This window comes from Lissotriton vulgaris, chromosome 6 (genome assembly GCF_964263255.1).
Source record: "Lissotriton vulgaris chromosome 6, aLisVul1.2, whole genome shotgun sequence".
Lineage (NCBI taxonomy): Eukaryota > Metazoa > Chordata > Amphibia > Caudata > Salamandridae > Lissotriton > Lissotriton vulgaris.
In genome coordinates, this window is record NC_141694.1 from 1,337,325,529 (window position 1) to 1,337,350,522 (window position 24,994).

General features: G+C 40.2%; 1 protein-coding gene across 1 annotated transcript in view; it reads left to right on the top strand.

The window, feature by feature from the left end:
• Positions 1-24,994, top strand: part of LOC147708863 (uncharacterized) — a 678,829-nt gene that overhangs the window by 342,546 nt on the left and 311,289 nt on the right. The window contains 2 exon segments of the mRNA XM_086925788.1: positions 263-350; positions 3,044-3,105. Of these exon segments, the coding sequence (XP_086781914.1) occupies positions 263-350; positions 3,044-3,105 (150 nt within the window).

A 24,994-nucleotide genomic window follows, 5' to 3' on the forward strand; every position in this document is an offset into this window, starting at 1 on the left:
TGGTGTAGCCATGTGAAAAACACCCTATCAGCTAATGTCATAATCCTGATGAGGTTGTTATTTCACTTTACCAGCCCCATCAAAATTAAAATGTCTACTGGTAATGTGGGTATAGCCAGGGACAGTTTATTGGATCTTGACCTAGTGTTTTCTAATTCAGCTTGGTCATTGGAAGTGCACTTGATGTAAATGAGAAGTTTACAAAATGAGCACATGTAAGTGTACCCTACTTGCTTTAAATTAATGAATGTTTTTTGTGCAGGTTGTAAAACTACTAAACTCTAAAAGATCCCAAGCAGTTGGCATATTGATGTCCAGCCTTCATCTAGATATGAACGATATTCAGCATGGTAAGCAAATCCTTTAGAGACTCTTTCAAAACTAATTGCAAGCAATCAGTTGATCCATTCTTTTTTTTTTCCGCACCTATAACTTTTAACAGTTTTGGTTCTTCCAAACAGTTGCTACTTGATTAGCTAGATAAATGCTTTCACGCACGGGCCGTGATGGGCGGTGACATGGAGTGGGGGAGGGGCAAAGTGGGGGGTTGTAAAATGCAGGAAAATGACGATTTCAGGGAAGTACTGAAAAAAAACTAGTTTCGTTGCGCGCGCTGCATCGCCAAATGTGATGCAGTGTGCGCAACAATTTTTTTGATTTTTTTCGGTACTTACCTGAAATCGTCCATTTACTGCATTTTACAACCCCCCGCCCTGCCCCTCCCCTCCCCTGCCCCACATCACCGCCCGGTGGCACGCCCGTCACGGGCCGTGACTAAATGCTTTACTTTGTTTCTTTTCCTAATGAGGAGCAAATGAAATGTTTTATTTAAATTTTCCTGAAATTGTACTTCTATTTTAGCCCATATTCCAAAGTTTGGAAAAATTGTCATACACCAAGTTACACTGTTGACAAAGGTATTTGATTTAGTTAGTTTTGTACCCTTTAACACTAGCCTTGGTGTTTTCCATATGCAGTGAAAAAGAGGGATCTATTACGAAGTCATTCAGATGAGCATCTGACATGCATTGTAGCATAAATGGAGTCAGCGGTCCTGCTTCCATTATTACAATGCATTTTGTCTATTGTGGTGCAGGCTGCAGCACAAACTGCATTAGAAATAATACACTTTTAAAACATCCATGTACTGTGTGGCTGACCTCATGAGGAGCCTGCCACACGGTGCATGGATGTTTGGGGAGGCAAAGTGGATGCTGTAGGGGGACGGGCCGTGCTAGGGGCCCCCAAAGTCTCGTTCCGATAGCCTTTCCATGCTTTGAAAGGCTGTCATGGAAAGGTTGTCTCAAATGGACATCATAATCCTGAGCAGTGCCGGAGCAGGCACCACCGCCACTTGGGATTATCTGTTGACCGATGCTCCAATAGGATCTTCGATCTTGTGTGAGGTGTTGGTCTTTCCCCCAGACCTCAGCGGTCTGACTGGCATCATATTGTGGAGGTCGGACCGATGAGTCAGATTATCGGACGGACCGCCACCGATGGCCTGTCGGTGGTAATCAGCCAGACATTGGAATAGGCCCCAGAGTACGGAGACACTAGTTGAAAGTTCACCAAACAGAAAGTGTTGGTAACTGCTAGTTTCACTAAGCTGCATTCTATTGTGGAGCAGCCATAGGGGATCCTTAGTCTTCAAAGTAGCATTATTTTATGTTGTCAATAGTTCCCTAAGAGGTGAGTAGCTGGACAGTCCAATAGAAAAGTAAATCATGACATAACTGAACCCTCTTTGTCAGAAATAGTTTCACATACAATAAGGCTCCCTTTGGGCAGAGAAACATTTCCCTTTTTACTTTAACTGTGAATTGGGTTACTACCCTTTTTAATTTCTCCAGTTAGGGTGATGGGGTTACAGAATATAATGTGGCTTGAGAGATTGCTCAAGCAGACTTAGTGTGGAGAGCTTTAGAAAGTTTGTCACTGCTACTAGGACAATTTTCTGGATGTTTGTACTGTAGAAAAGCCAAAAATCATACATAAAACACACATCCATGAAATGAAGGTAGCCGAAATGACCAATAAATATTTAGACGATGATTGCCAATCAAAATTATTTCTGACTTCACATATCTTCTATAGCTTTTGCATACACAAAATGAAGAGAGTTCGGTCTGAGATACAAAATGTATAGGCTTTTGATTGGTGCATGACAAGAGAGGCATGACATTCGCATGAATTTTTTTCAAGTTAAACATATATAACTAAAAAACAAAGCCTAAAGATAATGGGCATGCAAAACCATTCAATATTAAGTTACAGAAGACATTATCATTGTAGGACAAAAGCGTATGGAATAAAATAACAGAATTACAAACTGGATCATACCGCAATGCATTGTTAATATTGTCATCTACAGGTGACAACTACATATAGTATTAACGTTGGATTTAGTTAGAGAAGATGAGAAAAGATTCACTCTTCCGTTTTTAATATACCAATTCTCAGCAATGATGAGATAAGCCAGTTGAATATTTTCCATCGGAAATGATTTAACCTCATATGCCATGAAAACATCATTATTCTTTCGATAAGCGTATGCTTTAAACTTCTGAATAAGGTGAGTGCATACAATATTTGAAATAGAAACAATTGTAGAAATGATGCTCTTAATTTTATTCCACAAAGAGCAACAGTGTAACCATAGACCAATCATATGCGATATTGTTGTTTCGTTATTTAAGCTCTTCACTTTTTAGGAGAATACCTTAATTTAGCTTAAACCATTGTATTGTAGACCCGCCAGATACGTTTTTAAGGCATGGGCAATGTGGACACTTGCACAAGGTCCTCACCTCTACCCCTACAGCTACTCCACAGCCCTTTTTGTTGCTTTTATGTTGTCGGCAATTCAATACTCAACAAAACCAGTTAGGTGGGAGTTGAACCACTCATGTGGTTCAAATCTTTTGTAGTGTGGTACTTTCCCATTAAAGACCCCCACCATCCCTGACTTATGGATCAAGGTCCAAGAGAACTAACGGATTTCGTTTTCTAACAAGTTTTTATGATCTTATGTTTTGTACAGCGGTTTTGAATTGCGATGAATCTGTGGTTGATCTGGAAGCCCTTCGAGCCCTCTTTGAAAATGTGAGTGACGTATGTTATGCTATTTAGTATTTTTTAACAGTGTACACATAACTTGTCAGTATATATACTTTTAAAGTTGTTTAGAAATCAACAAGGAGAGCAAAGCGTTATTCAGTACATTTGTATTTGGATTATCCTATTGAGTATTTTACTTTCATCTCAACCTAAAAGAAGCGTTTCATTGGATGGTAAGATGCCACTTTTCTATTTAATTGGACCAGCTAAGCAACCAGTTAAGCGCTTGGCTCCAAGCCCCATGAGAACAAACGTCCCTGACAGTGTTTTTTTCCCATGAAAATCGTAATTGAACTGCTGATTTGATGAAATTGGAAGGATCTTATTGCTTTAATGGCCTGAGCTACAGTGCTTAAGGTGATACTGGGGTTCAAGATGTGGTCTATCGGCACTCATTTTTGGGAAATAGTAATTATTTCTTTCAACTGACTGTCACCCACAGCAAGAGAACAAAAAAGGGAGAAAGTGTGAAACAGTGACAAGGAGAGGAAGTGGGAATGAAAAATAACCTGCAAAAGTGAGATAAAGGGGTGAGGGGTGTCTCCTGATGGATGAAAAAGGCGTGAGGTGGAATCCAAACTATGCAGCTTTGGTATTCAGCAACCATGTTATTTGGTAGCAGTGGCTGTGGGCTACTAGCAAAACTTTGGAACCCTACACCTACTATTTTACGTAGTAAGCTCTACTGAGCCATATCCTTCAGTGTATTGCTGCTGCTACAAGTAGTTAGGTGTTGCTTGAATATGAATTTACCTTTGAAAAAATCTAAATCAAGAATTAATTGGCAAAGCAGGAACTATTTGCCTAATCGCAGTGGCCTAGAGATCACACAAGAGGCAGGGTCTGAAGAATGTCTCAAAGCATATTTTTCTACTTTACATGAAGGATCATAAAATAATGTATTCCTTTGGTGACAGAAGTTTGGGCCTGGTCACTGGGCCATAAATTTGGGGTTTGATAAGCGTAGTTGGGCCTTGTTCTTGTATGAAAATACTGCAGGGACTGTAGATTTGTCCTGATGTCCGGCATAAAGGGCTTGTGATCACTAAGTGCAATGTGTATGCTGTGTTCTGATTGGCTATGTGATCCTAGCATACAGGCTTGTTTTGGAGAATGAGATGGCGGTCTAGCCCACCCTATTAGGATATGACCGCTGTGCAGGTGTTCGTAAAATGCTTTTCTCCACTGCATCTTGTCCTGTGGCCCCAGAAAAGGGCTGCAGCACAGGCCACAGTAGAAAAAGGCTCTTTGTGCACATCCATGCACTGTGTGCCAGGCACCATGTGGTGCCTGGCACACGGTTCATGGATGCATGGAAGGGCACTGCATGTGCCCCCAGCCCACTTAGCAGTGCCTATGCCTGGTGACGGGACCTCCATGAACAGGCAGACTGAAATATATATTCTAATCCCTACAGCGCTGCCTGTGCAGGCACCGCCTCCATTATAGGTGTTGGACTCATTGCCACCCCAATGGGATCTTTGATCATATTGGAGGCTGCAGTCCTACCGCCTAACCTCTGCAGTCTGATGGGCTATATTGCAATGCAATGGTTGGACCAATGCCCTGGATGGTGTCTAACCGCCACGAACGACCTGTCGGTGGCTGTCCACCTGCCATCCTAATGAGGGCCTTAGAGTAGCACATGACTTGATGGTGTTTTTGAGAATTCACGCCCCTCCGCCCAAATGTTTTATAGGGGGTCAATCTTCTGGGACCTTTGTGGTGTGCTTGCCTATCTGTGGGATTGATCTGGGTTTTCCTGTTCGCACGTTCTGTCTAAGGATTACGGGTCCGCCCCCACCACCAGTGATCTTCCAATTATTTGCATGAAGTTTAGGTCGCAGGGCCTGCCTAGCCACGTATTCCTTACTCTTAAGTTAAGGAGGAGGTCACATCAGGTAAATTTAACGGAGATGCTAGTTTGTTTTTATACTCCCATATATCATAGTGTACATCAACATCGTATTGTTCAATATTAACATAGGCAGATTTATTCTTTGGCGAGATGGACCAAAGCAAACCTGACTTTTGACATATAGCCATGCCAGTCACCATCACCTCTTTACTGTGCCTGGATCTCATGTGTCTCATTGTTGAAAAGAGTTAATGAAAAAGAAAAGAAAAACATAAAAAAGAACCATGGTTGATCGAGAAAGCAATGGCATAAAAAAAGAATAAGATTAAGAAATTCAGGAACATTAAGCTAAAAGTAGTTGAAGAAACAACAAAACTGATGAAGCGCTTTTGAAGGGAAAGAAAAGGGTAAAAACCATACCCACAAGGGTTGAGAGATGAAGTAAAAGATAAAGTTTTAAGAGGATACTAGGACAACTGAACAAGTGGAACAGAAATTTAAAACAAATAGATGAGAAATTACATGAAATCACAATAGAAATAACAGTAAGAGGAAAGAGTAGGGCTCAGAGGCCATATCAAAGGGGACAGTGAAGGAGAGAAAAAGGAAATGAGTGAAAATCTAATGAAAACACAAGTGAGATGCCATTCAGGTAATAATACTATAGGTGTATTGTGATTTTTTTTAAAGAAGAATGCCCATTGTTAAATTGAAAATGGATCAGTAGCTTTTTTAATATGCTCTATAGAAACAAATGCGTGTACACAATTTGCATGAATCACTCAGAAAAAAACTGCTCCTGATGACTGACATTTTAGAAATACTGGATTTTAGTAAACATTAGAAGATCTGGAGCCAGTTTATTACAGGATAACTTTATTCTCCCTGCAAGAGATTTAGAGTATGGATGAATTGGTTGTTGATGGTTTTGAATACTTTGATGTTAGGACACTAAAGTAAATCAGAGTAGAGCAACAAGGCACCTGCACACATTATTCAAAGTAGCTAGCAGTTGTTAGGGAAAGGTAGTATCTGATGATTTTGAATTTAAATCAGATGTTTTGATTAAATTAAACCCAAGTGATAGAGTTAAACACATACTTTAATAAGCACTCATTATTCCACCAGTAAAATCAGGGAAAGATACCTAGTCAATTAATCAAACCTTTTCAATCTTTAATTGATAAACTTCCAAACGTTCCATTGATAAGTGGAGATTTTAATAACAATTTGTTTAAAAAAAAAAGAATAAATACTACAGATCTGCAATATTTGTTGGAAAATACCAACGAGTCAAATGCTAAAATAAGAACAAAAATAAGAAAAATAAATGAATGGGTAGCTTATCATAACTTGGGGTCGTAAACAGTCAAATTTCAGTGAACCAATCTGTGCAAATATTGTACTATGCTTGGGCCCAAGATTGGTTTTTCACTTTAATCAAAAGTTTTGTATTTTTATAGTATTTTCAAAATGCTAATTTACTTCAATTTTTGAAACTTCTTTTGGAGAAAAGCCCTAAATGAGCATCAGAGAGCAAGCAGTAGAGAGAATCGAAACAATCTAGGTGTAAAATGGTCTCCATATAGATTGAGTAAATTAAGTTCTAGGTAAGCAATTAATTGTTTTCTCTTCAAGGCTCCGAATGATTTATAAGTTGTGTTAACATCTGTTAGAAAGTCTTTGAAATGGTTGTTGTATCACAGTTTTCTGGGCTCATGCAGTGGGTTGCACTAAAATTGACCCACAGGTTTGAGTCCAGTGTAGTTTACTATTAGTTGGAGTCCAAAAGCTTAACCTAATCTTAAGTGTTTCCTGTGTTGGACAAAGATCAGACTTAAGCAATGAATAACAAACCCAGCCATTAAATGGAAAAAATTTATGGATAGACTGTTGCAAGGCTGAAAATATCTTATCAAGAGAAGAAATGGTACCCACTTCTGGAAATCCTGATAATGAAAGTAGGTCCACTTCGTTTGCCAACCCGTCTTTGCCTCTAGAACTACCACAAGACACTGCCCTGGGATAGAGATTAGCTTAGATGCCTTGTGTGCACTTATTGAAGACGTTTGAGTGACAAAGAAGCAATTTCTCACTGTAAGTAAAAAGGGGATGTTGAACTGCAAGTAAATCCGTTACTACAAGTAAGTCTTTATTTGTCTGATTAATTAAAAAAAATTGCAATAGCATTTACAATTTTAAAACTGAAGTAGTAATCAAAATGTTCAAAGTACACAAAAAAGTACTTTAAAATGTAAATTCCAATATGTGTTATGCCAGTGCCCTTTCATTAAGATCACATATAGTTAAAGCAGTGAGATGTGGTTCCATGGACAAAAAAGCCATTGTTAGTCTGCTGACAATATTAAAAACTGAGTTTTTCTTCTCCATGTGTACCAATTTTGAAAGAGTATGTTATCTTAAAAATCACACATTTGTACTCCAGGTCTAGTAAAATGTAGTTACTGAACAATAAAACATTCATTTGGTGGCTAACAGATTGGAAAATTGTCAGCGTATTCGTGGCTACCCCCAATAATTGGGATTGGTAATCAGTGGGGCACTGGATAGTGGAGTAAAATATTTTGTTTGACTGGATGGCAGCTTTCATGCTTGTAAGCAGATAGTTGGTTAGCAAGAATAACTTTCCAAATAAGCAATCATTTAGAAATATAAATAAATCCATGTTGCCTATGGTGGATTCTTATTATATTTTCTGAGAACTTGTTTTAGCTGCTTGCGAAGTATGATAGTGTGCATTACCACCAGCTTTAGTTAAGTGGCTAGTTAATGACATCAACGTTTGCAGCTTCTTTGCTTCAGATAGGGGGCCCCATTGGTCAGAGGACCAACTATCATGTACAGGGTAGGCAACTGTGCAGTGGTGTGAGTTCCATTTGCCAATAGCAAGGTCGAATCGTTTCTGCATAAAAACTATGGTTATTTATCAGAGAAGATGGTGCATGAATAATAAAAACCAACTTTGTGCCACTAGACTGCTCCACATGTACGAGGAGTCACTGCAACTTGGAGTTCTCCCCCATTTCCTCCATGAATTCATATGAAACTCTCTTCTGAAGCCGAGAACATCACCATCCTCCTTGGACTCTTACCGTCCACTCTCTTATGAATATAGTTGCGAAGATACTGGCAAAAAATCCCTTCGACTCATCTTGTTGTAAATTAATCTAGGACCCTAGTGTAATTTTCCTGATTCATGCCCTTAAATAGGTATAAATTACTGGATCCTTACATAGGCATAGAAATCATTAGCATATTTAGACTGAGCCTATGCAGCCCAAATATGGCATGGCTACTTCCACGAAGTTCCGAGAATCAACAACGATTTCTTAGAAAAACCCGCCTTCAGCAGCTAGGGACTTCCCCTTGCTTGAATACTAATTTATCTAGGAAATCATGGAGTTTTCACAGAACTGGGTCTTTGAGTGACGTTAAGTCCAATCATACGTCAAACTCGGCACCTTCAAAATATAAATATGCCTAGATTTGCCTAGACAAACATGCGGTGGTTTGGAGTAGATAGACTAACTACTTTGCCCAACGCCCTGCAGCAACAAGTGCTGAAGGAAGCCGACCCTCCAGCTGAAGCATTGAAAGGTGCTGTCTTTTCTCCGGCTGAGAAATCCAGCTGCAGTGTTTCCAGGCTACCCTTGCGGGTTGTTGGGAAATAGAGTCCTGATAAAGAGATACAAGACCTCCTTCATTCTAAAACCAAGGTACGGTGCTGATTAGACCCTTAGAGAATTCTTAGATAGATCCTTGGCAGAGAAATACTAAACTTAAGCTACTCCTCACTTACTTCTTCCCTTGTACTAGACTTAGGTTAGGTACACCGCGGTAGGCGTCTTTTAGAAGCACCAGTTGAGTACTTTTAGTCATTATTTTATGACTGTATTTTATGTTTTAGGCAACTTATGGCTTAGAAACCATATCATGCTTTTACAGTACTACTTTATAATACTTTTCGTATTATATGCCCTGTACTTTATAACAAGTATTACGATTGTAGCAGTACATTTCTTATGCTTGAGAAAGAAGACTGTTCAATAAATACTTTTTATTGAAAACGCCATGTCTCTCTATTTTCTCAGCACCTCTGGTGAAACGAAGCATGCACGATTGACTAAAATAGTTATCTATTGTTTTCGCGACTCTAGAGATTGATTTCTTGTTCTTGGGAAACAAAGTTGTCATGTTTATGCGTTTGTCAGAAACTAATCCCTTCTTGTTTATTCGAGAAAGTTTCGAGTGACCTCTGAGCTAGCTGGCACTCACAATTAAGTTTAATATATACTCTAGAGACCTAGTCGACCTCAGTCCTACGTCTAAACTATAGTGTATGTTATGCCAATGCGCTGAGCCTATTGGGAATATAGGAACGTTGGTAAGGCGATAATTTAACGCTGGATACTAGAGTAACTCAGTCGTGCTTTTCACACAGACCCCTTTCTGCCGTAAATACTCCAATAGACGTCTGGAGATGGGTGAACGGCTAATATCCGCCAGAAAGGAGTAGGACGAAAATCCAATGTATTAGTTTTTGGTTTGTTCAACGTTGAAGGATACAGTGTTCCAAAACATTGTGCACCTAATCTTTGTTTACTTGAAACTAGTCTGCAAACTCTTCAGTCGGTGAAATAATGCTTTCTGACAAAGAATTAACTGCAGCTGCGGCTCAATCAGTTTTATATGACAGAAATAGGCCGGATAATGACCCGGATGTTGTAATCATCCCGGTAAATGTAAGAAAAACTATAACTTAGAAACTCATAAATAATGGAGTATCATCGAGAGGTGGTAAAGTAATCTTTGTTATAGAGGCACATGAATATCGGCAAACAGAGGTATTCTATTCATGGATTCACTTTCCTCCAGCAGATGGAGGAACACATGAGTTCCACTACTACAAAGTAGAGGAACATCCAGAGAAATATGTTCCTTACGAGGACATTTAAATTCCATTAACTTACCAAGAGCATCAGCTCTGGTTTAAAGGCGCCCTAAAACATAAAAATCACATAACCAGGCTCGGTCCACTAGGAAGACCAGGAGCTTCATGGCCGGTACTAGCCAGCTACACACCACATCCTGACATTGAAAACATGACAGGTCAAAAACTATTAGCTCAGCTGAAACAGGTAATTAAAATACATAGACAATTGGTTCAATATGTCATGTGGACCTTAACAGTTCAACCTACTGTAAGGGTTCCACAACACACCCCTCACCAGGGGAACACAAATAAAATCACACCACAGACTATACAATCAGCCATTGGAAAATTGCCTGCCAAAAGGGAACAAATTCCGTTTTGGTTAGCACAGAAAATTACTCAAAAAGAGGCAGTATTCCCTGATAGTACACCTCCTGAGAAACACAGAATTCTGACAATCTTTTTACCAATGGGGATAGCACCACATGTGGAGGACTGACACACTTGGGGCACAGTCTTTGCTTCAATCTACACAAAAACACATGGTGTACCATCCATGGCGGTAATACCAGACGTTCTGAGACAGATTCAAAATTAATACGGCCCAGAACCGGCCTTAAATCTGGGTATGAATTTACTGAAAGATTTCAAACAGGTCTCAGCTATATTATTAGAAAACATTAAAGATGAAGCGGCATCCGTGGCAATCCGCCAAAAGTTAAAAGAAACAGATATAACAGACAAACCATATGATTTTGCAAGAGTTATTGAAAAATCATATGAAGAACTAGGAAGAGATAGATTGGGTGGGAAACCAGTAAAACCCGAATTAACAGAAAATACTAAAGGTGTTTATTGAAAATAATCTCATTACTCCTAAGAAGAAATGCGAAAATACTAAACGGACACTTCCTAAAGAGAAATGTTCTCAGTCCAGAGGAAGATCTCCCCAAAGGGAATGTAGGTCTCCCTAACGGGAGCCCTCTGAAAAAAGGTATAACCTTAGAAAAAGGGATACTTTAAGAAAACTTGATAGATATCAAGATACTGAAACACGTTCCTCCGTACCTTTCAGACTTCCTCGCAGAAATCCGAGAAGAGAGGATGATCAGAAATAGGAACGTGTAAAGTCCAAAGAAGAACCGCACGTTCCAAAAATAAGAAAACTCAATTCACCAAAAAGGTAGCAAGCATAAAAGGCAGACATGCCGAGGATCTTGAGGACACAACTCAAGAACGGGGAGTGGGCCCAGACAATGCTAGACAGCGCACCAGAAGTCACCATAGTTCACAGGATCCTGATGGATCATCCGGAGACAGTGGACTTGAATGAATGCATTCAAGTTGAAACTGCCGACGCCAGGGTTAGTGTACCCCACAAGTTATATGAAGTAACACTCCGGATGGAAGGGGACATAACTGGAAAAATAAGAGCACTCTTTTGGGAGAAGCTCTCTAAGGGCTATGACACTCTTCTAGCTGAACAAAATTGGCCAACTGAATTTGTCAGGTAGTGCCCACATAGCGAAGAGATAATTATGCCAGCCTTCTCAAATCACATTCCAATTCATAAAAAATACACATATGCTAGGAAATGGGCAGTAGCTCAAGCTCCGGCATAATATAAAAATCATGCAGGATGGGATGAGGACTCTCCACACCATAGAATACAGTTAAAAATCAACCTACTGCACAGAGGCAGTCCAGAGGCAGTCCAGTTAAGCAAGAAGCTAAAAAACAACTCAGGGAGATTTTAAATCAACTTGAATACCAAGGGGTGATTGAAACATGCACCTCATCAATGAACAATCCTTTGTTTCTGTCTCCAAACCAGACAATTCATATCGTCTAGTATTGGATTACGACATTTAAACTCCTGTTGCAAAACCTTTGAAGTACAAAATGCACACAGTGCAGCATTGATGAAAAACATCGTGCGGAAATAATATAAAACCACATTAGATATTTCAAATGGGTTTTTCTGTCAAAATATTGCACCTGAAAGCAGGCATTTGACCGCTTTCTCAATTAAGGGGACACTGAAAATGTTTCCGTCTCCCCCAGGGATCAAGAATAGTCCAGGGTTATTTTCAGCCAGAGTAACAGTTACTACAAACGTACGATGATGAGGCATTATCTTATGTCAATGACATCTATATTACAGACGATGATTTGGACGTACACTTGAAAAGAACACAATAATACTTGGGTTCGCATCTGAAGGCTATAAATTCAATTTTAAGGAATCACGAATTGCCCACCTCTACGTCCTATTTCTAGGCTACGAGTTATCAAGTGAAGGCAAAAGCCTGGCAGCTAACTTTATAGAGAAATGTGCGCTGCTTCAACCTCCAAAGACGCTGAAAAACTGTCAATCAATCAATTCTTACTTTATTCGGTTATTAGAACAAAACAACTATAAAAGATCATATAAAATCACAATTTAGAAACCATACATATTCAATTCATCCAGTAAAATACAGTCAATTCATCACATTTCAGGATATAATAGATTCCCGGGATAATTTCTTTTTTTTTTAAACTCAGCGATAAATGCAACAGTTAAAATATTATCTAGTCTCTGTACAGCTAAAAAAGCACGACGACAGCGATTTATTTCCATGGTCTTCAGTAAGGGAACAATCTATCTCAGTCTCGGAATTAAATAAAATTTACAGAAGAAGATGATATGTATGTCTGATTGTTCTGACAAATCGTTACATGGGCATTTATTTAGAAGTTTCGGCCAATTGTCCATATTAGGGAAACTAAGTGACCTGAATAATACATTTAATCTAAAACAAGTTAATAAGATCCTCGCGTAGTCACTCATTTGTAGCTTAACATAACATATGGCTGCATTTAACTTGTAATTGTTATTAGATTGTGCGCAACCTAATTTTTTTCGTCATTTCTATAGTGATCTACGCTCATCCAAGTATCTCATGCACTTTTCCTTCAGGGCTTTTCTAGAGATATCGCACAGAGAGGATGGGTCATCATAATAATTTACCAAACCTAAGTCAGTGAAAAACGTCTTCACATAACTTAGCAATCCAACCTTACCACCATTATCTAACCTCATCACATCATTCAAGATGGAGCGGTTTAGTCCACATTCCTCGGTGGTCCAGGTCTTATGCCAGAACAGCCTTTATAGTGTCTTCTAAATCTGGTTCCCCAAGCTCGGCATGGCAAACCTATGTGGAAACACTTTCCGGAATGGCTAAAAGATATTTCATGAAGAAGTTTTCCACCACCTGCAGTGATTTCACATTTGCATATCCCCACAGTCCTGCACCATATGTAGCAATCGCTGCACAAGTCGCTTTATACACTATTATAATCTCCCCAATAGGTTTTTTGCCCATCTTCTTGCTAAAGATTTTTAAGGCCATTATTGATTTGCAGAACAGTAACCTTGTCTTGATTGCATTGTTCCATAGACCAGTATGGCCGAATAAAACTCCTAGGTATGAAAAGGTTGGAGTAAAATCGACTGGGCTAGAAGCAATAAAAATTGCCTTTCTCTTTCTAAGTGCACCAGAGCCACAGGTCATACTGAAGGTGCTTTGAGCAATTTATCCTCAAATCCAAACCAGTCATAAATTCTGAAAAGGAGGTGACTATACTTTACATAGCCATTGGCGTCCTGCCTATCAAGACCGCGGCGTCGCCATACAACAACGCTGGGACTGATCTTTTCCCCACCATCAACATATCCTTGCACTCCCTTAACAATATTCTCTCAACGTCGTTAATATAGAGCTTAAAGAGAAAAGGAGCCAGGACGCAGCCTTGTCGCACTCCCCTAGCAATACCAAATGTTTCTGTACATTCACCGTTCTTCCCATGCCTAACTCTGGTGGATGCCCCTAAGTAAAGTTCCCTAAGAAAGTGGACAATCGATTTTTCTACCCCTAGTTTTTCCATGATCAGCCAGAGTTTGCTGTGGGTGACGCAATCGAAAGCAGACGTTAAGTCCACAAAAGTCAAAACATGCAGCCACCCTTCGCTTTAGTATATTTTTCTATTAGGACATGCAAGTTCAGGCACTGGTCAGTGGTACTAAGCCCTTTCCTAAAACCATATTGCAGATCACTGATTATTGTATATTAGTCAGCCCATATTTGAAGTCTGTTTAAACTCACACGGCCAAGGATCTTAATGGTGGAGTCCAGGAGCGATATTGGGTGATTGGAATGGCAACTTGCTCTATCACCCTTCTTAAATATCGGTACTATTATAGATTCACACCAGGAACATAAGAGGTCATTTCGAGATGTGGCATTAAAAATTTGGGTGAGAATCGGGCTTTGGAGACCGATATTGTTTTTATATAAGTCCATCGGGACCGGAGGCTTTGCCTCCCAGGCTTGCGTTTATACTTGTTTACCTCCACTAGGGAGATACCCGGATCCAAGCTATTCTTTGAGTAATGGAAATCCTCATTTATATTATCCTCTACTGAGGAGTCTTCCTCATGGCTTTCCACCAAATATAATTCTGAATAATGCTTCACCCACTCTATCTCAATTATAGCTACTTCTATTCTGGCTGAGAGATTATCATTTAAAAAAGGGGCCTTAACTGCTTGCCAAAAAGCTGCAGTATCTCGGCGTGAGGATGCTTCACACAAACTGTCCCATTCTTCCTTTTTTAAAATATCTTTTCTCTTTTTCAAAGTCTTCTTTTAATTATATCTCAGGACTTTGATTAAGGTACTGTCTTTGTCAGGGACTTTGAAGGCGTGTTTGAGGTTTGAATAAGCCTTAGTGCAAGCCGTATCAAACCAGCTTGTTAAATTCTTTTTAGGACTTTTCGTTTCAACCCATAGGCTCTTATTAGTTTGTGAGGCAATTACTATTTTTTTTTTATAATATCAGTATCGTCGGTGTTCCCATCCGTACAGGCATGAAATTGGTGCTCACAGCTCTTTATTAGATTTTGGAGAAAATCTTCGGGGACAAGATTGGTCCACTTTAAAGAGTAACCATTTTTTCTAACCATAAAAATGTACTCTAGGTTTAAAAATATTGTTTCCATGGGGTTCTTTGGATCTGTGCAAGATTTCTAGGCTAAGGGAAAAGTGATCACTCAGTGGATTATCCAGGATGTTAAATGCCTGAATCATACACCCATGTCTAGCCGTCATAAATATAAAATCAATTGTTGAATTTGCCCCTCTACCATTAAAGGTGGGATGAAAGGGAATTTACAGGGCTAACCATTCTATTTGCAAATCCCATATCACAGCCAAAGGTGATTTCGTTTAAGTGGTCCTCACACTTTGTGTTCTCGAAATGACTCAGACTAATGTCATTGTCCAGCATAACACCACAGGTTCGTCTCTCTCCTCTGACATATTTAACAGTAAAAATCCCCTCCCCATAGAACACAAACATCTTTACAGCTCCCACCCAACATAGATTTTATATCATTGCCCAAGGTTTTAAGGATGTTGTCCACAGCCTCTGCCGGTACATTGTTCTAAAAATGTACCAGTAGCAAACAAAACACTTTATCTATAGTTAGCCTGATTATAAGATTATACATGTTATTAAAAACAATCTCAATTTTAGTACAGTGGAACAGATTTGACACATACGTGCATAAACCCCCTTTAGCCCTGCCATGTAAGAAACTAATGGCAGGGGAAAAAAAGTTTTAAAGCCACACACATGATAAGCCGCCGTGGTCCAAGTTTTTTGCAGACTCATGATCTCATAGTTATTTACTAGATGAACCCAATTTTTGTTACTCAGTTTTGACTTGGCCTTCAATATTCCAATACAATATTGACCACGTGCCCTTGTTGATCTCACTAACCGACAAACCTGTGGTATGACAAGACTCCAGATTAACCTCGTGGGGTAGGTTCGCATCTGCGGTACTCTCCTTCAATGTGTCCACCTCATTACAGATGATTTCACTAGATCGAACCTCATCATTCGCCTGCGTCTTATTCGGACCCTTGTTACCATGGACTCCCTTCACACTACAGTGTCTCCTAGATAATATGGGGTTAACAAAGGGAATGCCCATACCAAGTCGGTTGACATCCTCCAACCCTTGCAGCATGTCAAAACGATTAGAAGTGGGTATATTAAACCTATCACTGTTTCTGTCCATGAGGCCCCATTGCTGCCATGAACTTACTCTAGTCGGGCCTAAGTGTGTGGACGGGTAAAAATTGGTCAAATCCAAACTTTAGATTCCGCCATTTGTTCTGCAATAGTTCCAGTCACTAATATACCTTACTGCCCGTCTATCTCTAAAATTGACAATTATGCAATCCCCAGGAAGGTCTTTTAATTTATGTCCAACCCAGCCTACTCTCCGAACATGTAAGATTTCGGCGTGTAAATGCCCTGGAAGGGGTCTGTTGGAATTCAGCCAGAAAATAACCTTGTTCTTCAAGTCTGAATAGGATTCCCTTCTGTCCCTTTCAAATCAGGCACCCCAGTCAGCATCACAGTATATGGCGCAGATTGCGTGGCCAATCAATTCGAGGGTAGAAAGTCTTCTCTTTAGCACTACTAATCTTTCCTTGTTCCTGGTATATAATTTCACCAGCCTGCTTCCCCCGCCACATCCTTTGCAACCGCCCTCTCGGACACTTTTATTTCTATATTTTAGAGACCTGTACCCTGCTTCCTGGTAGTTCATCATCTCGACCAGGGCTGCTGTTGTGACTCCCAGTTGGCAGAGTAACTAGACTATGGGATACTACTTGGATTTTAGTAACTATACGTGACCCTGAGCCATTAAGTACTGGACCCCTTATAGTCTTAGAATTAACCTCAAGGTATTTCAGTAAGTCAAGATTAGCTAGGGCCATCTTCTCCAGGCTCCCTATTTTTTCCGTAAAGTTTTTGATTCTTTCCAACAAAGGTAATACTAGAGATTTTATAAGTTGCTCAAGATGGACCATAAAGCCTTCAGGATTTTGGGGCAGTGGCTCCTGAATCTGATGGGAAAAACATAGTCCATTCTAAGTCAATTCTAAGTTTCCTGATTTTCACACAAGCTGAAATAAAATTCACTTCTACAGAAACAATTCTGACAGCGGTTCAAACTGTAGTAGCAAAAGAGAGCTCTCGCACAAGTAAAACAAATAATGATTGTTACACCTGTACCTGCCTTGGAGGCAGTGACGAAAGCAAGCATTCCAAATGCAAAAGCTTTACATCCCAGATGGATACAATGGATTAACTCTCTTGCTGCAACAGACGTTGAATAAGTCTTTGACCCCGATTTGAAAACTCAAGAATTTTTACAATACAAACACGAATGTCCTCTGCCGACCGAGATTCTGCCTCTAGACCATTATGGATGTATAATATATACAAACGGATCATCACAGCCCGCAATTGGGGGTAAACAAGCCTATAGTGCTGCATGCGCGATTGTTAAAGGTAAATTTAGACCTATGGTCACTAAAACCCAATCACTCGGAGACTGTACAGCTCAGTGAGCTGAACTACAGGCTTTCAAGATGGCGCTTGAAAATACCGATCACGAATTCCCCACATTATTAGTGTGCGATTCATATTACTGCGTACAATCTTACAATGAGTGTCTGTAGAACTGGGTTCAAAACGGTTTCAAAGACGCAAAAGGTGGCACAATTACCCATAAAACGCTTTGGGAACAAGTAGTTCTTTTGCAGAAAGAACTACACAAGACTCACGTGATTCATACGCTGAGTCATCAGCGTGATGGCGTTCATGTTGCAGGGAATTCATTGGCTGATGAAGCCGCGAAGGCAGCTGTGCAAATGGCTTCCGTAGCAGCAATCACTCGGTCAAAAACAAAAATAGACAGTGAAATAATGCAAGCTGTCACTGCTTCAGTCAAAGACAATGGTAAGACACTCCCGAAAGGCTTTCCAGTAAAGTACTCCTATATAACTGATGCGAATAATGTTCCTTTTGCTCAAATCCCTGAAGTGGGGATAGGGCAATTCCAAACATGGAACATAGGTTAGGACTAATCTTAGCAGCACATGAAGGACTGGCCTCTGCACACGCAGGAGTTTTCGCCACAGTATCAATATTAAAACAGAGATATTGGTGGCTACGCATGAGGAAACAAACTAGAAACTATGTTCTAGCATGTGAAATCTGTCAAAAAATTAAAGTTTCTACAGTGAAGCGACCTGCACAGACGCCCCTTCTGATTTCAGATAAACCACTAGCATGCGTTTACCTGGACCACTGTGGTCCCTTAACAAGGTACGGCAACTATAAATATATCATGGTCGCAGTGGATTCCTGCACAAGATTTATTTGGATGTAGCCCCAGCGCTCGGCTGACGCCAGAACTGTTCTAAAGGATTTGCGAGTCTTTATCGGCACATTCGCAATCGGCACGCTACATTCTGACCAGGGTACTGCGTTTAGCTCTCGAGCTTACAAAGAGGCCATGGCTAGCTTGGGCGTTGCATTGCGGTATTCTAGTCCCTTCCATCCTGAGGGTAATGCGGTAGTGGAAAGAAAAAACCGTGACATAAAGCAATTTATAACAGCTAATGTATTAGGTTTGGGTGATGAGTGGGTCAAACATCTTATAAGTGTCCAACGTAGTCTTAACAATCTGCCAAGAAATTCTCTGGGTGGAATCACTCCATATGAATTACTATTTGGTACTAGAATGATAATCGAAGACCTCGATTGTCAAACTTTAGTGGAGGAACAAAAATCCTTTGATGTCAAAGATAGTCTGGCTATTTTACAGGACTAAAATGAAACAAGAAGTCTGAGTAACACGATACAGAAGCCAACAACCACTGAAGAAAAACCGCCTGTCTGGATTCCAAAGATTGGGGATCTAGTCAGGGAAAAGAAAGCGGTGGAGAAGGAATTTGGACCTTCTTACAGAAAAGCAGTACCTGTCTTGGCAATCCAAGGAACAATATCAGTAGTACTACCGCCCCTTGCTGGTACAAGGGAGAACAGAGTTGTGTCCATCGACTTGGTCAAACCACAACATGTGGCCAATAATAAGTAGTAGGCCCAGTGGACTCCCAAGATGTAGCAGAAGACCAAATCTCGGTACTATCCAAGAGGTTCAAACTGAAAGACATATCACCTTTGATAAACCTGCAGTAAGAAAAGGACTATGTCACAAAGCCATGGAACTCATGCCTCTTGAGACCCAAATAACAGTTCGTCAAGAAACACCTGCCTACAATGATGTGGCCTCTGACTATACCAATATGACAATGGAAGAAGCAACTCCAAAGATTAATAGGAGAAGTCTGGCTCACCGGTTAGAGGAGGCAGTCCCTGATGCAGAGGTCAGGCCCGGGACCAGGGTTCAATCCCCGACGCGGCAGGGCCTTGAGCTCAAAATGTCCACAGACTCGATAATTCTAACCTCGGTGCCTACTCGAATCGTGGGTTCCCACTCTGCAACTCTGGGCAATAGCTTGCTTAATCTCCACTATGGCCCCACCGCGATGGGATACCTGATCTTCACCTTGGGGATGCCAAGAAGGGGTAATCTTGCAGGGAAAGGCCAGGACGGGTTCCCAAAGCAAGCGCCTTGAGACCTTACGGTGAAAGGCGCTATATAAGAACGTATGATTTACGATTTATTTAAGCTTGGGAAAAATGATAGATGGAAAATACAGTACAATGGACACAGCAAGTCAGAAAATCAACTTGGTCCTGAAACCACACAAATCATCTCATCGTGAACGAAAATACCTCTCATCAGTGAACATCACAGCCATTCCTATACCTGGTGGTATAGCATGGGGCAGAACAGATTATGATATCTATGGCCCAGTGGAGCTGCTGAAGATTCTACACCAGTTCAAGGTTTCTTTGAGTGACTTTGTATCACCCAGCACATTTTCTGATGATTGGGACTTTGAGACTATTAATAACATGATGACAGACTTAGAAATGTCAGCAACATTTACAGAACATGAATACTTAGAAGGGTCATCAGATTATGAACAAATGTATTGTTTTAATCATTATGGTCACCATTATTTGCATAAATCTGCAAGCCCTAGGAATGTTTCTACTTATAATCAATGGGAACATTGTCCAACGCCACCAAAGGGCAGCTCAAAAACCTTTTATGAAAAGTTTCCGTACTTCTGAGGGTTTAATGCAACAAATCCAGAAACGTTTTTTTAAAAAAATGTAAATAAGACAGGAATGAAAACGATGTTGACCAATACTAAACCAACTTATTCTGCAAACTTTTATGCTCAGATGTTTACATTAGGTTTTGACTTTTGGAAAGACAACATTGAGACAAAAACTGTCTGGGGCACGAAAGACTGGCAGGTGCAAGGTTTAGAAGCCCTGTTAAGAGCCTGCATTATACTAGAACAAATAATGTTTTTAAATGACACCGTTCAACAAACTGCTTGCCTTGGCCTGGCTAAGATAAAAGATTTCAATAAACAGTCTATACCTATACCCACATCTGAGAGTAATGATACTACAGAAAAGGAGGTAGATGTACCATATATTTTAAACACAACAGAACTAATCCTGATCGGAAAAAATGGTTAATCTGGCCCACAGACACTAATAACTGTCATGATCGATTCCTGAACAAAACACAGGGGTTCAAAATGAACAGGTCAGATCAAAGATATTCCCAGAGACAACATCCAGGGACAGTAACAACATACAGTGTATGCCTTGAGTGGCTACAGACATCCACACTTCCATAAATCATTCAACACTTATCTTTACTTAAAGAAGACAATGATTTGCGAAATTTCTTAATGGGGCTTCGCAAACCACGTCAAAATCATTTCATATACGCCGGTATATACGCTGCATACAACAAAGCTTGTAAAATAACGCAAATAGAAACTGCAGAAATATTAAGAGAAATTGATCGTATTAATTTAGAGAATGCTTTCTCTGTAGTGGACTTAGGGTTAACGACTCTGTCCTCCAGTATATATTCTTTTACAGCATTGTATCCTCTGCAATTGACATAATAGAGAAGGACTTGCTAATGTTACAACATGGCCAGTCTCAATTACGTTCTATAATGCAGCTAGGCTGGATGTTACAAAATCTTGGTTCAGGCTACGTGCCATGGCATTTAATCAACACAACATCATTGTTTTCTGTATTTACCCTTACAGATAAACAAATCTCTTTGGCACAAAAAGGAGCAGACTATACTGTGCTAAGCATTGAAAAACTGGAAAGATTACCATTAACAGTTTTTGAGAAGCCTGTCATTGAGTGGATAATACATGGCGCCATTACGATACCAGTGACGATTTTCCAATTTCAGTATTGTCTACAGCATATACCGGCGGGCCTGTATGAAAGGTTGGGTAAAGAATACATTAAGTCAACCTGGACTTTACCTTACACACATGAATGTTGGAGTGGGGGAAAAGAGTTATTCCTTAGTGGTAAAAATTGTAAGCACTCACTAAGCGGTACACTTTTGTGCTAAGGTATTAATTTACACTGAGTCTGTGACGGTTCTGCAAATAACCTCTCTTGCCACCTGCACGGTACACCCTCCACAGTGATAGAACCAATTTTCTGGCAGCTCTCCAATGGCAGCTACGTTATGCTCAATGACCACAGCTGTTGTGGCATGTTGCCAGGCAAAACTTATATTGTTAGTGTGTCATCCAGGGTCACTTGTATGCAAGTATTGTTTCCAAAGAGCAAGACAGAAAGGGAGATGGGGTTATGGCCTTCACTGAATATCTCTTCTATACGAATTGATACTTTGAGCTGAATGAAAGTCATTCTTTTGCAAAAAACTGTGCCACTGACTTCCTCTACAGAAACGTATGATCTGCAAGTTGCAAGGACTTCTGCAGAGATACATGCATTATTATCAACAAACTGCCCAGTACATTTCGCAAGAATGTTAAGTCAAATCTTAAACATGTCTGATACCAGTGGCAGCCCACATGTATTTAAGATGATTTTTTTCAGGACTGTTAACAACACCATTTGAAGCAGTCCTCTGCATTTTTCCAAATTTCTTGCACTCTGTGTTCGGCGGTTTGCCTCTCCTTTTGGGACTCGTAGCAGGAATTCTGTTTTTATTCCTTCTGCTCCGATATGGCAAGTCCGGTCACCAGCGATACCCAGAATACCATGGAACAATGCCTTCTTGCCATAATGTATCGTGAGAGAATTTCACAGATTCTTGGCTTGGCTCGTTTAAGAGATCTGAACACAACTTGGTTTCTATCGTTCAGACCAATCTGGCAAGATTGCATCTTACCTGTTCTACGATACCTGCTTTGCGGAGAGAAATGCATGTTGGACATTTGTCTTACACTTCCATCAGTCCTGCCATCGGATGTCGACACCTTGCTAGGTCCGGTAATGACTCATGCATTGTGTTGTCCCCAACGGCTACCAATCCTGATGACTGCATTCATTGAGGTCTCACCAGTAAGTCTAACTGAGGGTGAGATACAAGGATCAACAGGCAGACAGGTACCATCTGATATGAACATTGATAACGCGGCACTTGGCGCCGACGGCAATACTTCTGTGCACATTTGATTTACTTGATGAAATAGTTCCACTTTCACCTACTGTGGTAGGCGATTTCTTTGCCAGCCTAGACGATCTGATGTTTTCTCCTGACACCGCGAATAACTCTTGATTCATGCACACAGCGTTCCCTGAACTCTGAAATTCGGCCTTCCCATTTTCAAAACAAAGACTTTCTAACTTTGGAACTCTATTTTTCTCAAACAATTGCATTTTTTTCTCCCCCAAAACATTGACCTTTTGGCACAGACTAATCTGCTTAAAGTAGAACTATTCTTAGAGAATAAGTAATTATTTTTTTGAACACTTCCTAGAGGAAATATTTGGCCTTGTCCTCAATACTATAAATATTGATATGCTATGTTATGTTATGAAATGGTCTCGACCTTTTTTCAGTATTTAAGAGCCATTTTCATAAATGTAATTGCATGATTCATTCAGTTTGCATTTCAGATATGATACTTTATGCTTAGAATGCCATAATTTTCCTTAAATGCGTACAGTAGAAATGCTCGTTTTTTCTGTGTACAACCATTTCAAGTACATTTCATGTATTTTGGGGAGCGTTTGTAAACACATGCCTTAGATATGTTCAGTGCTTATACATTAGTTTATTGAACTTAATATCATGGAGTGGGTGTTGTAAATGAATCTAGGACCCTAGTGTAATTTTCCTGATTCATGCCCTTCTATAGGTATAAATTACCCGATCCTTATATAGGCATAGAAATCATTTCCATATTTAGACTGAGCCTGTGCAGCCCAAATACGACATGGCTACTTCCACTAAGTTCAGAGAATCAACAACGATTTCTTAGAAAAACCCGCCTTCAGCAGCTAGGGACTTCCCCTCGCCTGAATACTAATTTATCGAGTAAATCATGGAGTTTTCACAGAACTGGGTCTTTGAGTGACGTTATTAAGTCCAATCATACATCAAACTCGGCACCTTCAAAGTATAAATATGCCTAGATTTGCCCAGACAAACACGCGGTGGTTTGGAGCAGATCGACTAACTACTTACCCGACGCCCTGCAGCAGCAAGTGCAGAAGGAAGCCGACCCTCCAGCTGACTCACTGAGAGAAGCTGTCTTTTCTCCTGCCGAGAAATCCAGCTTCAGTGTTTCCATGCGGGTTGCTGGGAAATTGAGTCCTGAGAGAGAGATACAAGACCTCCTTCATTCTAAAACCAAGGTAAAGAGCTGATTGGATCCGTAGAGAATTCTTGGATAGATCCTTGGCAGAGAAATACTAAACTTAAGCTACTCCTCACTTACTTCTTCCCTTGTACTAGACTTAGGTTAGGTACACCGGGGTAGGTGTATTTTAGAAGCACCAGTTGAGTACTTTTAGTCATTATTTTATTACTGTATGTATTTTATGTTTTAGGCAACTTATGGCTTAGAAACCAGATAATGCTTTTACAGTACTACTTTATAATACTTTTCGTATTATATGCCCTGTACTTTATAACCAGTATTACGATTGTAGCAGTACATTTCTTATGCTTGAGAAAGAAGACTGTTCAATAAATACTTTTTATTGAAAACGCCCGTCTCTATTTTCTCAGCACCTCCGGTGAAACTAAGCATGCACGATTGACTGAGTAAAATAGTTAACTATTGTTTCCGCGACTCTAGAGATTTATTTTCTTATTCTTGGGAAACAAAGTTTTCATGTTTATGCGGTTGTCGGAAACGAACCCCTTCTTGTTTATTAGAGAAAGTTTCTAGAGACCTCTGAGCCAGCTGGCACTCACAATTAAGTTTAATATACACGATGGAGACCTAGTCAATCTCAGTACTACGTCTAAAATGTAGTATATGTTATTCCAATGTGCAGAGCCTATTGGGAATATAGGAAGTACACTACAATCTAATACTGCTCTTTCTGGATTTGGTGCGGCCAGAAAAGGCCAGATGTGTTCCGGAACAATTCACATTGCATAACCTTGACACGCTTTTCACCCTACTGCACCAGCTCCAACAGGACCACAAGTGGCTGTTTCTCCGGACACCAATAAAGCCTTTGACTCCTTGGAGTGGGGTACCTCCCAGCAGGGTTAGCCAGACTGGATCTTCCCAAAACATTCTTAAACCTAATAAGACTGCTTTACTCTGGCCCCTTCACTAGAATCAGATTAAACATACTACTCTCTGACCCCTACCCCATAGGTAGAGGCACAAGCCAGGGATGCCCCCTTTCACCCCTGCTCTGTGCTTTAGCCTCTTAACCCCTGGTGTGTATAATCTGCCAAATAAATGGCCACCAAGCCTTTTTGTATTTACCCCAGAATATAGTGGTGTCCCTTTATGCGGATGACATCACTTTATACCTCAATGACCTGGCCCAGAATCTCACTCAAGTCATAAGAGAATTAATGCGCTTTAAAGTGTTCAGAATCGTAATAAACTTGAATCCACTATTTTTCTTCTGACACCAGCTACACATGAGTGACCTGGATTTCCCCATTCCCTAGACCTCTACATTTCTGAGGTACTTTGCCATCTGGATTAGCAGCAACAAAACTGTGGTTCTCTT